This window comes from Sminthopsis crassicaudata, chromosome 3, assembly GCF_048593235.1.
Source record: "Sminthopsis crassicaudata isolate SCR6 chromosome 3, ASM4859323v1, whole genome shotgun sequence".
In the NCBI taxonomy this organism is placed as follows: domain Eukaryota; kingdom Metazoa; phylum Chordata; class Mammalia; order Dasyuromorphia; family Dasyuridae; genus Sminthopsis; species Sminthopsis crassicaudata.
Window position 1 is genome coordinate 458,216,645 of NC_133619.1, and position 15,006 is coordinate 458,231,650.

General features: G+C 32.0%; 1 protein-coding gene across 9 annotated transcripts in view; it reads left to right on the forward strand.

Annotated features, from left to right (window-relative positions):
- The window catches only part of CCDC148 (coiled-coil domain containing 148), a 333,489-nt gene that overhangs the window by 230,914 nt on the left and 87,569 nt on the right, over positions 1–15,006 (forward strand). For all 9 annotated transcript variants that reach the window (XM_074303395.1, XM_074303399.1, XM_074303396.1 and 6 more), the window contains one exon: positions 680–820. In XM_074303395.1, coding sequence (XP_074159496.1) covers positions 680–820 — 141 coding nt within the window. The remainder of the gene's footprint in view (positions 1–679; positions 821–15,006) is intronic.

Here is a 15,006-nt window from a genome sequence, read left to right on the forward strand (position 1 = left end):
TTTGTAAAAATCTGAAGAGCTAAATCTTTGGGGGAACACTTAAATAAAATAATGTGGCAGACATACTATAATTGATCTTTCACATAAAATTTCATTAATGAACTATAATCATGATTAAAACAAATATGAAACATTCATGTTTATTCAGTTACCCCCTTTTACCATTTGGAATATGCCCAATATACATATGCATGCCAATATATATCCTTAACTAAAGTCTTACACTTATGCTAATTGTGGTATTGATGAATCTACATTCTTGAAAGCAATATCAATAAAGTACAAAAATTGTTAATTTCCTGCCAAGATAAAAAGTTTTCCTGCATGAAACTGGTAATATCTATTCTTTGAGGACCAACCTGGCTAACATAAGAGAAGTCCATCACCAGATTGCTGTGGGATGATGATGGTTTCAGCCACAGCAATTTTCTTCAAGAATTATAATCTGCATCAGCAGAGGGAATTGCTCCCATTGTTGAAAGCAAAGTTACTTAACTTTTGTGGAAAATTCATGCCTAGATTTTGTAGACCAAATTGACAAAGTTAATATTAATATTCAATTTTGACTAACATGTGTGTTAAGTAAAACGTGTTACTTTGGAAAGTAACTCCAAACTTCATTGTATTTTGACCTCTGAACTTTAAGTACTTGTTTAAAATGGGTTTCTGCTTTTTTTAGGTTCTTCAGTGGCGAGCACATCAAGAGGAAGAAGCAAAACTAGAATACAACATTATTATTAGAAGAAGAGAAAAAGAAAAGGAGGAGGAGAAACTTCGGAAGGAGAAGGAAATATTACAGAGGGAAGAGGAGAAAAAAAAAGTATGCAATTTGCTAGTGTTGTGAAAGAATTTGTTTAATTGCTGGAGTGAGTTTTGATTAATTTAGTATTCTTATAAACAATTCTTAGTAATATTAAAAAGGTTGACAGGAAGAATAGTATCCATTTGTGTTTCAAAGATGCCTCGTCTTGTACAAGTAGATGACTTTGTTATACTAAATGAATTCAGTTACCTACAATTATAAGAGAAATTGGTGACAGAAACTATTGTTCAATCTTGAGCTAAGTAATAATAGGATTAAAGTGGGATAGTCCTTGAATAGTAGACCAGTTTATAGTAATATAGCAAATGAAGTATCAAAAATTTGCATCTATGGTATAATGCATTACTCAGAGGAACAAAGGTACTTTTTAAAAGTCTCTATGTTACTTTTTGTATCCTTTTTGTGTAAAATTAACCTTTTGCAATCATGTGTTCATCCTACTTTTGAAACATACGTTTTGGAGTCATGATTAATACAAGATTAATAAAAGACTCAAAAGAAGCATAAAAAGACAAACAATCTCCTCCCCAAACATCATATTTAATAAGATTATAAACTCTTTACATTCCGACATGGGAAGATGATAGTGGTAACTCCTGACAATTTTATCTCTCTTAGAAGGTATACATAGACAGAGGGTCTAGATATAAATTGACTTTGATGTGATGATTTAAGAAAAATTAAAGGGTGAAAAAAGAATTGTATGGTAGAAGAGCAAAGAAGATGCAGAATATAGTAAATTATATCACATGAAGAGGGACAAAAATATATATATATATATATATATACATATATATAGTTGAGGGAAGGAAGAGATGGGGCAGTGAGCATTGTTTGAATCTAACTTTCCTTGGATTTGGTTCAAAGAGAGAATATCAAACACAATTTGGTATATAAATTTATTTTACTCTATAGGAAATAGTAGAAAGGAGAAAGAAAAGGGAAGGAGGGAGAATGACAGAATGAAGGGCAGACGTAGGAGTAGAATGGAGAAAAGGAGGTGGCTAACAAGAAGGAAGAGAAGTTGGTGTTAAGAGTAAAACACTGTTTAGGTGAAAAGAAGTGAGTGAAAGAAGAAAGAGAAGTGTAAATGGTGAAAAATAATATGCAGGAAAATAAAATTAGTAATTATAACTGTAAATGTGAATGGAATGAACCCCTCCTCCCCAAGCAGAAGTGGATAGCAGAGTGGATTAAAAACCAGAATCTTACAATATGTTGTTTACCAGAAATATATTTGAAACAGAGAGATGCATACAGAATAAAGGTAAAAGGTAAAAATAATAAAAGTAGAGGAAGCAGTCTTGATTTCAGAAAAGAAGCAAAAATACATGTAATTAAAAGAGATAAGGAAGTAAACTAAATCTTCCTAAAGGGAACCACAGACAATTAAGTAATATAAATATTAAGCATATATAGCAGCCAAATTTCTAGAGGTGAAATTAATTGAGTTATAGGAAGAGAGCAAACCTATAATAGATAAATTTAACCACAGAATAATTAAGAAAAAAGTTAAGGAGGAGAATGGAATTTTAGAAAAGTTATATATGATAGACCTCTAGAGAAAACTGAATAGGGAGAGGAAGGAATATACTATTTAATCAACAGTACATAGCACCTACACAAAAACTGACCACATATTAAGGCATAAAAGGGGCTGTCACAAACATTTTTGCACATGTGGATCCCTTTCCCTCCTTTAAGATCTCTTTTTCTGCATCTATTGAGATAATCATATGGTTTTTGTTAATTTGGTTATTGATATAGTTTTCCTAATATTAAACTAGCCCTGCATTCCTGGTATAAATCCTACTTGGTCATGGTGTATTATCCTGGGAATGATTTTCTGTAATTTTTTGCTAATATTTTATGTAAGATTTTTGCATCAGTATTCATTACAGAGATTGGTCTATAATTTATTTCTCTGATTTTGTCCTACCTGGTTTAGGTATCAGTACCATGTCTGTGTCATAAAAGGAATTTGGCAGGAGTCCTTTCTTCGCTGTTTTTTTCAAATAGTTTATACAGTATTGGGGTTAATTGTTCTTTAAATGTTTGGTAGAATTCACATGTAAATCCATCTAGCCCTGGGGATTTTTTGTTAGGGAGCTGATTAATAGCTTGCTCTATTTCTTTTTTCTAAAATGAGACTATTTAAGTAATTTATTTCCTCCTCTGTTAATCTGGACAATTTATATTTTTGTAAGTATTCCTCCTTTTCAATTAGGTTATCAAATTTATTGGCATAAAGTTGGGCAAAATAACACCTAATTATCTCTCTAATTTTGTGTTCATTGGTGGAAAGTTCTTTTCATTTTTGAGATTAACAATTTTATTTTCCTCTTTCATTTTTCTAATCAAATTAACTAAAAGTTTATCTGTTTTGTTGGTTTTTTCATAAAATCAACAATTAGTTTTTATTTATTAATTGACTAGTTTGTTTTTTTTTACTCTCAATTTTATTATCTCCTTTTATTTTTAGAATCAACTATGGTATGTGATTGGGGAGTTTTAATTTGTTCTTTTTCTTTTTTTTTCCTGTTACAATCCCTTTTCCATCTCTAGATCCTTTTTATTTTATAACAGTAAAATCAAATTATATATGCACTCTCTATGTATACCCATAACAGAAATACAGTTCTCAAGAGTTCTTTTTACCTTTTTATGTTTCTCTTGAATATCTGAGATCAAATTTTTTGTTTAGCTCTGGTCTTTTCATCAGAAATAAATAGAATTCACCTGTTTCACTCAATGCCCATCTTCCCTGGAAGAAAATGCTCAGTTTAGCCAGGTAGTTTATTCTTTCCTGCATTCCAAATTTCTTTCCTTTCAGAATATCACATTCCAGCCCCTTCAATCCTTTAAGGTGGAAGCTGCTAGATCCTGAGTAATCCTTATTGTGACTCTTCTGTATTTGAATTGTTTTTTTTTTGTTTGTTTGTTTTTGTTTTTTTTCTGGCTGCTTGTATTATTTTTACTTTGGTCTGATAGCTCTGAAATTTAGCCACGATATTCCTTGGAGTTTTAATTTTGGTGTCTCTTTCAGGGAGTCCAATAATTCTTAGATTTCTCTCCTAAGATACAAAATAAATCCACATAAGTGCTCAGCATTTTTATTCATTACCAACAAAATCCAACAGCAAGAGATACAAAAAGAAATTCCATTCAAAATAAAACATTTTGGATTCTATCTACCAAAAGAAAGCCAGGAATTATATGAGCAAAATTACAAAACACTTTCCACAAAAAAAAAAGTCAGATTTAAATAATTGGAAAAATATTAAGTGCTCTTGGATAGGCCGAGCAAATACAATAAAGAAGACAATACTCCCTAAACTCATCTTATTTATTTAGTGCCATACCAATCAGACTCCCAAGAAACTATTTTAATGACCTAGAAAAATAACAGCAAAATTCATATGGAAGAACAAAAGGTCGAGAATTTCATGGGAATTAATGAAATAAAAAAATCAAATGAAAGTGGCCTAACTGTACCTGATCTAAAACTATATTATAAAGCAGCAGTCACCAAAACTATTTGCTACTGGCTAAGAAATAGATTAGTTGATCAATGGAATAGATTAGGTTCACAAGACACAATAGTTAATAACTATAGCAATCTAGTGTTTGACAAACCCAAAGATCCTAACCTTTGGGATAAGAATTCATTATTTGACAAAAAACTGCTGGGAAAACTGGAAATTAGTATAGCAGAAATTAGGCATGGACCCACACTTAACACCATATACCTTGATAAGATCAAAATGGGTCCTTGATTTAGGCATAAAGAATGAGATCATAAACAAATTAGAGGAACATAGGATAGTGTACCTCTCAGACTTGTAAAGGAGGAAGGAATTTGTGACCAAAGAAGAGCTAGAGATCATTATTGATCACAAAATAGAAAAGTTTGATTGCATCAAATTAAAAAGACTTTGTACAAACAAACAAAACTAATGCAAACAAAATTAGAGGGGAAGCAACAAACTGGGAAAACATTTTTACATTCAAAGGTTCTGATAAAGGCTTCATTTCCAAATATATAGAGAGAATTGACTCTTCATTTATAAGAAATCAAGCCATTCTCCAATTGATAAATAGTGAAAAGATATGAACAGACAATTTTCAGATGATGAAATTGAAAGTATTTCCACTCATATGAAAGAGTGTTCCAAAATCACTATTGATCAGAGAAATGCAAATTAAGAAAATTCTGAGATACTACTACACACCTGTCAGATTGGCTAAGATGACAGGAAAAAATAATGATGCATTTTGGAGGGGATGCGGGAAAACTGGGACATTGATGCATTACTGGTGGAGTTGTGAATGAATCCAACCATTCTGGAGAGCAATCTGGAATTATGCCTCAAACTGTGCATATCCTTGGATCTAGCAGTGCTACTACTGGGCTTATATCTCAAAGAAATATTAAAGAAGGTAAAGGGACCCTACCCTGTATGTGCCAAAATGTTTGTGGCAGCCCTTTTTGTGCCTAGAAACTGGAAAATGAATCAATGCCCATCAATTGGAGAATGGTTGGGTAAATTGTGGCATATGAATGTTATGGAACATTATTGTTCTGTAAGAAATGACCAGCAGGATGAATACAGAGAGGTTTGGAGAGACTTACATGAACTGATGCTGAGTGAAATGAGCAGAACCAGGAGATCATTATACACTTCAACAATGATACTGTATGAGGATGTATTCTGATGGAAGTAGATATCTTTGATAAAGAGAAGATCTAATTCAGTTCTAATTGATCAATGATGGATAGAATCAGCTACAACCAGAAAAGGAACACTGGGAAATGAGTGTAAACTGTTTACATTTTTGTTTTTCTTCCCAGGTTATTTTTACCTTCTGAATCCAATTCTCCCTCTGCAACAAGAGAACTGTTTGGTTCTGCACACATATATTGTATCTAGGATATACTATAACATATTTAACATGTATAAGACTGCTTGCCATATAGGGGAGGAGGTCGAGGGGGGGGGAAGGGAAAAGTTGGAACAGAACTGAGTGCAAGGAATAATATTGTAAAAAATTACTCAGGCATATGTTCTGTCAATAAAAAGTTATAATTAAACTATATATATATTTCTCTCCTAGATCTGTTTTCTAGGTCAGTTGTTTTCCCAAGTAGGTATTTTACATTTTTTTTCCTATTCATTTTTTTTTGGTTTTGCTTGACTGATTGTTGATGTCTCATTGAGTCATTCATTTCCATTTGTTCAGTTCTGATTTTTAGTGAATTATTTTTTCGTTTATTTTTTATTTTTATTTTTTTTTTGCTTCTTTTTGTATTTGTCCAATTGACACATTTTTTCTATACTTTTCTTTTTTCCATTTCACAAATTCTGTTTTTCAGGGAGTTGTTTGTTTTTCCATTTTGTCAAGTCTATCTTTTAATGAATTATATGAATTTTCCAAACCCTCTTCCAAAGTTTTCATTTCTTTTTCCTATTTTTCTTCTAGCTCTCTTTTAAGATCCTTTTTAATTTCTTCTAGGAGAGTCTTGTGTTGAGACTAATTTATATTACCCTTTGGGGCTTTATTGGATACAATCTGCTTTTATTTAGTCTCCTCAAGATTTGAAATCTGTTCTTCTCTTTCACCATAAAAACTATCTATGGTCAGAGTTCTTTTTGCTTTTTTACTTATTTTTTTTTAAAGTTGGGATATGCTTTTAGGGCAAGGGAGGTTTTCTAAGCTTTCTCTACAAGTGGCAGCAGCTGTGTTGAGCCTGTGCTGATTCACTCACTCATTGAGGCTCTCTGACTCAATGCTTTGACTGGTGATGGGTGAGCATGGCCAAGTTGAGACTCCAGAATTTTGGGGTTCACTATTTAGCTTTTGTGTTTATGGTGGATGTTTTATAAATTCTGTGCTGATCTACTGGCTTGCAACTAGGGCAGAGTAACCAACACTGCTGTAAACTCTTCCCTTTATGTTCTCCACCAAGCAGAATATGCACTTCTCCATAGAGTCTGAATGCTGCCCCATGTCTGCACAGTGTGTGCTGGCATCCCTGCTTGGGCTGCTTATGCCTGGCCACTTCTCTCCATACCCAACTGAATCAGACCTTTTGTGGTGATCTTTGAAATTATCTAATTTGTTGCACTCTCAATATTTGTGGATTCTGTCAGTCCAAAACTAATTGAGAGGCTGAATTTGATAATTAGCTGAGGGCCATGGGAGAAAATCAGAAAAAAAAAAGCCATCTTGGTTTCACCCCCATTAATGAACTTTTTAAGAAAAAATTTCCAGTACCAAGAAGAATTTACAAGTGAATTTTACCAAACATTTGAGTGACAAATAATTGCAATATAATATAAACTATTTGGAAAAATAGATGGAGTCCTGCCAAATTCATTTTATGACACAAATATGGTGCTGTTCCCTAAGCCAGGAAGAGTTTAAAACAGAGAAAGAAAATATAAATTTCTTCCTAATGAATATTGATGCAAAAATTTTAAATTAAATATTAACAACAGATTATAGTAATTTATCACCAGAATAATACACCATGACCAAGTGAAATTGTTGGAAGGGATGAGGCAAAATTGGGACACTTGATGAAGATGTGAATTGATGCAACCATTCTGGAAAGCAACTTGAAACAGTGCCCCAAAGGCTACAAAACTCTGCATACTCTTCAATCTAGCAATACTACTTTTAGGTCTATATCCCAAAGAGCTCATAAAGAGGCAAAATGATACACATATACAAAAATATTTATTGCAGGTATTTTTTGATGACATAGAATTTAGAAATTGAAGGAATGCCTTTCAACTTGAGGAATGGATGAACAAATTGTGGTATAGTAATGTAAAGGAATACTATTATTAAATAATAGATGATGAGCAGGAAGATTTCAGAAAAATGTGAGCTGATGCTGAGTGAAGTAAGGAAAACCAGGAAAACATTTTATATAATAACAGCAACATTGTGTGATGATCAGCTATGATAAACTTAGCTCTTCTCAGCAATATGGTGATTCAAGACAATTCCAAAAGACTTGTAATGGAGAATGCCATCTGCATTCAGAGAAAGTACTATGGAGAATGACTGAATGTTAAACCATGCTATTTTTTAAAATTTGTTTTTAGTTTTTTTTTTCTTCTGTTTTTTCCTTTTGATCTAAGTTTTCTTTCACAATGTGACTAATATACAGATATTTTTAACATGATCATATATGTACAGTCTATATTGGATTGGTTGCTATCTTGGGGCGAGAGAAGGCAAGGGAGAAAGGGAGAAAAAATTGGAACTCAAAATCTTACAAAAATGAATGTTTAAAAAGTATCTTTACATGTAATTGAAAAAAAATCAAAATATTATGAAGAGAAAAAATAGACATTTTAACTTTCAGCTTTCAGTATGGAAAAAAGGTACTCTGCTAAACAAAGGCTTTGAAAAAATGGAACCTACTAACATACTTAGAAAGTGATGATGAACATACTTAGGGAAAATGTCTCTTTTATGTGATTATAGAAATGGCAACTATTAGAATTGGAAGGGACTCTGGATATCATTTACCCAAACCCTTCTTCTTCTTTTTTTAATTTTATTTTTTTTAGGATATATGATTTTATTCCAATGTGGCAATTAAAGCACATTTTTCTTAACCCAAAGTCCCACATAAAAGTATCTAGCACAGAAAGCAAAATCAACCATAAGCCCTTTTCTTTCTCCTAGAGCAAAGTACAAAAAGAAAACTGGAGTTGCACATTTCATTTAATATTTCCAAATGCCAAATAGCATTATATATTTCCTTCTTCTGATCTGCTGTAATTCTAAACAGTATTGTGGGAGCACATACCTGTTTTGACATTTCACATTATTGCTGCCTCACAATCACAGCCCATCTATTCTTTTTTATTATAGCTTTTTATTTACAAGATATGTGCATGGGTAATTTTTCAGCATTGACAATTGCAAAATCTTGTTGTTGCAATTTTCCCCCTCCTTCCCTTTACCCCTTCCCCAGATGGCAGGTTGACCAATACATGCTAAATATGTTAAAGTATAAGTTAAATACAATATATGTATACAAGTCCAAACAGTTATTTTGCTGTACAAAAAGAATTGTACCTTGAAATAGTATATAATTAGCCTGTGAAGGAAATCAAAAATAGAGGGATTGGGAATTCTATCTAGTGGTTCATTGTCATCTCCCAGAGTTCTTTCATTGGGTGTAACTGGTTCAGTTCATTACTGCTCTATTGGAACTGATTTGGTTCATCTCATTGTTGACGAGGGCCATGTTCATCAGAATTGATCATCATATAGTATTGTTGTTGAAGTATATAATGATCTCCTGGTCCTGCTCATTTCACTCAGCATCAGTTCATGTAAGTCTCTCCAGGCCTTTCTGAAATCATTCTGCTGGTCATTTCCTACAGAACAATATTATTCCATAATATTCATGTATCATAATTTATTCAGCCATTCTCCAATTGATGGGCATCCACTCAGTTTCCAGTTTTTGACTGCCACAAACATTCTTGCACATACAGGTCCCTTTCCCTTCTTTAAAATCTCTCTGGGATATAAGCCCAGTAGTAATTCTGCTGGATAAAGGGTATACACAGTTTGATAACTTTTTGAGCATAGTTCGAAATTGCTCTCTAGACTGGCTGGATGTATTCACAATTCCACCAACAATGTATCAGTGTCTCAGTTTTCCACATCCCCTCCAACATTCTGCATCATCTTTCCCTGTTATTCTAGCCAATCTGATAGGTGTGTAGTGGTATCTCAGAGTTGTCTTAATTTGCATTTCTCTGATTAATAATGACTTGGAGCATCTTTTCATATGGCTAGAAATAGTTTCCATTTCTTCAGCTGAGAATTGTCTGTTCATATCCTTTGACCATAAATCAATGACTTGATTTCTTATAAATTAGAGTCAATTCTCTATATATTTTGGAAATGAGGCCTTTTTCAGAAACTTTGACTGTAAAATGTTTTCCCATTTTAGTGCTTTCCTTCTAATCTTGTCTGCATTAGTTTTGCCAAACCCTTCTTAAGAGTAGGCCTTTTAACCCTTAGTTATAGCTAGTCTACATCTTGGAAAATAAACATAATACCTAATTTTGGCCTCACTTTCAGTCTTTCTAATTTGGTAAGACCTATGAGAATCTACACTCTACTAGCAGACCTTTCAAAGAACCGGGGTCATTTCCATGCCAATATGAAGTATTAGGACTTGATGGAAGAATAATTGTATATATCTGATTAATTCAGAGTTTGTGGTGGATATATTTTAAGTAATCATGTGATCAATAACATGCATTTTTCTGAGTAGTCATCTCTAGTCATTGTCCAAATGATCCCTCTCTAGATTTCAATGGACACAGAATTATATATGTCTTTCCTCAGCAGGTCACTTTTTCTCCATTAAAAATATAGTATTGTATTAACTTGTTTATTTTTTAAATTGTGTCAGCAAATATTTTAATGGTTCATGAAGCATTTTCTATAGATAGGAAATGATATGTACAATCGATGTATTATTTTATGATGATTAAACCTAGATATAACATTATCAACTGTTATATATCTGACCAAGAACAAATCTCATAATTGAATATTTCATCTCAGTCACCACATAAGGTAGCTGAGAGTTACTAAAAACTGATTAAATATACCAGATATCTCAAGAACCTATTCTGAAGAAGAACATACATGGTTGGTATTGTCAGATATACTAATGTTATTTCAAAGACTGTGTAAGTGTTACAGAACTCTGTAGAATATCTACAAGCTGTTTTCTAAGATGATTGTATAGCACAGAGGAAATAAATATTTTGAATATATAATGTTTTCTTCATAAAATTAAATAAGATAGGTCAAATTCCTCTCAGAGAAAGCAACTTTTTCTAAAGCTTTTGATATGCAAATCAAATCAGAAGCAGAGATTCTACAAATAAATGAGACCAGTCTTGACCAAAATCTTCTATATGCAAATTAAATATGAATGTTAATATGCAAATCAAGCATGAACTTCAATGAAGACTAAGTGAACTTCAGAATTTTAAATGACTAAACAAGGATTTAGTGTAAGTGTTACACAAAGTTAGCAAAATAATAGCATGATTGTTATGAGTTATAGTTCTTTGAAAACAGGCACCAAATAAAGGAAATATTAGGATGATAAATTGATCTCCTATTAGAACCACCATAGAGAAATATCAGCACAATAGCTTTGGTTTGATCAGCCAAAACTTCAGGACCCTCATAAAGCAGAAAATTTATTTTGTTCGGGAACTAAAGATTGCAAATGGGCTTTGGTGAGCAGTGGGGAAGAGAATATATTAGTATAAATATAAGTATGAATGTATACATATATGTATATAAACATAATTATGATTAAAAGAATAACAAGTAATGGGAAGAAGAAACAAGAAAATTATTGATTATGGGCATCATAAAATATGAAAACATGAGGAAAAGGGAGAAGGAAGAAAGGAGAATGAATAATTTACACATACTAATAGTTTAAAACGGAGTGGGTTACATGGATCACTTGAAGCCACTGAAAAATTTAAAGAGGTAATAGTAGAAATTTAAGAAATATAGTTAGTAATTTGTGGAGGTAAGGTGTGGTTTTGTTTAGAAATGTCTATAAATGTATAAAAACTAAGCTTAGACTAATAATGAATGTAGCCAATTCTTCTTATGAAAATTAGAATACAGAATAATATATGAGAAGGAAATACAAGTATATCAGTTATAACTTTGAATATAAATTTATTTAATCCCCCTATAAAATATAAAAGGGTTTTAGAATAGATTAAAAACAATACTTAATAATATGTTGTCTATTAAGACAACTATTAAGACACAAACCAGAAAGTCTCATAGATATGAAATGACAATTTGGATGAAAATTTACTAAAGTGTAAAAAGTCAGGAACTGAAATTATCATAACAGATGAACTAAATTCAAATTTTTTAAAATCATGAGATATACTTGAGAAATATATTATGCCTAAAGGTAAGATTGACAACTAAAGTATTTTTTTAAAAATTTGGAGCAATATGATGAATTCAAAGTATAGACATTTTTCATTTATGCAAAAATATAATTATAACTCATAGACTTAGAAATGAACTCATTGCCTAAAGCACTAAGATATTAAATATAATAATGATGGTGATAATATTGGTGTTAATGATGATGATGATAATGATGATAGCTAACATTGTACTCATTAGGTGTTAGGCATTGTGCTAAGTGCTTTAGAATTATTATCTCATTTGATCTTCACAACAACTCTTAAGAGGTAGATGTATTATTATCCTCATTTATCAGATGAGGAAACTGAGGAAGCAAAGTTAAGCTGCTTATCCAAGGTCACACAGTAAGTGTCTGAGAACTAATTTGGTTTCTAGTCTTCTTGATTTCAGGCCCAGCTCTTTCTTCACTAAACACTCTTGTCCATAGTCTTATAGTATTTTCAGAAGCTGTATTGGAAGTCATGACTTTATGAATCCGAGACAGCGTTCTGTCCATCATGATGGTAAAAGAAAGCATATCCATATCTAAAGTTACAGAAATGAATTTATTTCGAATTGCAAAAACACATAGGAAAAACTTCTTATGTTAACTGGCTTTTTGTTGTATTAGCCTCTTTCTCATAAGAATGGAATGAATCTTGTATACATGGTCTTTTTACAGTGTAAAATTACAATTTTGCTGCAAAATTAAATTGCTTTATGTATTGTCATGACCAAAATTTTCATCATCAAGTTCCTAGCCATGAAACTCTCCATATTTAACTAGTCTTATCTGTGAAAAATAGACATATTCTGTTGCCAGGATAATATCTGAAGCCTTTATAGAATGACAGAGGATGCTTCACTAGAATAATTTTTAAGAAGTAAGGGTGGCCCAAACCAGGTCTTTTAACTAAACTGTTCTCACCTAATTGTTATAGCAAATCATCTCTCATATGTATGCTACAATCATAATAAAATTCCTTGTTGAATGCAACCACAGCTTTATCTCTATTAAATGACTATGCTTATAAATGTCTAGGGAAGCATTAAACAAAGATGGATTGTCATAAAATTAATTTTGACATGTCATCTCAGATTTCCAGTGCAGAGTATTATAGACCTTTTTCACTTGTCCTACTATTATGGTGTAGGTTGTGGTGATCTTCTCATATGACTTTTAAAATCAAGAGATTTCTTGCAAAAAAGCAGGAGAAAAAACCCATTTAATTCCCCAGTGGATTAGCATGAGAAAAAGAGTAATATGAATTAACAAACAACTGCCAATAGAATTATGTGTATACACAAACACACACACACACACACACACACACACACATACACATACACACACATCGAGAAAGAGAGAGAGAGAGACATAGTTCATTTTATTGCTCTTTATAGATATTGCATTTTAAACAAAAGTTTGTGGTAACCCTCTATCAAGGAAATCTATTGGTTCCATTTTTTCCAATACTATGTGTTCCCATTGTGTCTCTGTGTCACATTTTGATAATTTTCACAATAATTCAAATTTTTTTTCATTGTGATTATATCTATTAGTGACCTGTGGTCTTTGATGTTACTATTGTAATTATTTTGGGATGCCACAACTGTTTCTATATAGGACTGCAAACAATTGATAAATGTGTGTGTTCTGACTGCAAAACTTTCTCTGCCATTCCTCTCTCTCTCTCCTCCTATTTAGACCTCCCCACTTCCAAGATATAGCAATATTAAAATTAGTTCAGTTAATAGCCTTACAATGCTTTTTTAATTATTAAAGTAAACGGAAGAGTTAATTGGTAAGACAAACTTCGTTGTCTTATTTTAAGAATTCGTCAGTCACTTCAACAATCATTCTCCTGATCAATCAGCGGCCATCAACAATGGGGCAAGACCATCCAAAAACAACAAAAAAAATTATGATGTGCTGAAGGCTCAGATGATAGTTATCATTTTTAAGCAATAAAGTATTTTTTAAATTAAGGCATGTATATTTAAAAAACTTAATTAAGTTTAAAAAATGTACATGCCTTAATTTAAAAATACTTTATATTTTTAATACAATAACTGCATACTCTATGGAGTATAGTATGGTATAAACATAAATTTTATATGCACTGTGAAATCAAAAAAATCATGTGACTTACTTTATTGTGATATGACATCCAGATGATATATGACTGGCTTTCTGCAATTAATTACAGGCACAGTCAGAAATTCACTGTTAACCCACAGTTTATTTTTAATGGTGAGAGATGGCTTATTCCATTTTGTTAGGAGCTTGGGAATCTTAATGTTAACAATCTCATGAATAGCCTATTGAGTATGGCCATTGTGGGAACTACGTACTCAATCTGGATGAATGGTTTATCAACCCTCTAGAAGCTTTTGTTCACAGCTGATATTGTGCCAGTTGCATTAGGGCATAGAACATTAGAGAAAATTATTTAATGAGATCCATTATTACATAAAAGATATCAACCTAGCAATCCATACAGGAAAAAATGGGTGAAAAGTGGCTATTGTTTAGATTGCATAAATTTTGAAGGCCAATCCACTTTGTACTAACATTGTACTAACATTTAGAACTAGCAGTGTAGATGAATTAAAAGGTAAAAAAAATTGACTGCCTACTACGTGCCAGGCATTATGCTAAACAATGTGGTTAAAAATACAAAAATGAGATAGTCCCTGCTTCCAGGACCTTATATTCTAGTAGAGTATAACAGCATATATTATATAAAGAAATGGTATTTTGCTCTAGGAAGAATGTTTTGATGTGGGAAGTTACATGGATTTTAAGTGAAACCATAAAAGAGTCAATTTTCAGAGCCTGTCTAGGATGACAAAATCTAAGACAAATTCCACTTTCTTTGTAGATGGCTACACGATATGTAAAGCTTAGTCTGACCTGACAAGACGTAGTAAAATAAATGAATTTGCACTAGTTAGACAAAGCAACTCAGCTTTAAAGCAAAGATTCAAAACTGAGGGGATCCTCTCTCTTTTAGAAGGTCATGATTTTTTAAAATTTATTTTTATTAATTTTTATAATTATAACATTTTCTTTGACAGTACCTATGCATAGGTAATTTTTTTTTTACAACATTATCCATTGTACTCCCTTCTGTTCTGAGTTTTTCCCCTCCTTCCCTCCACCCCCTCCC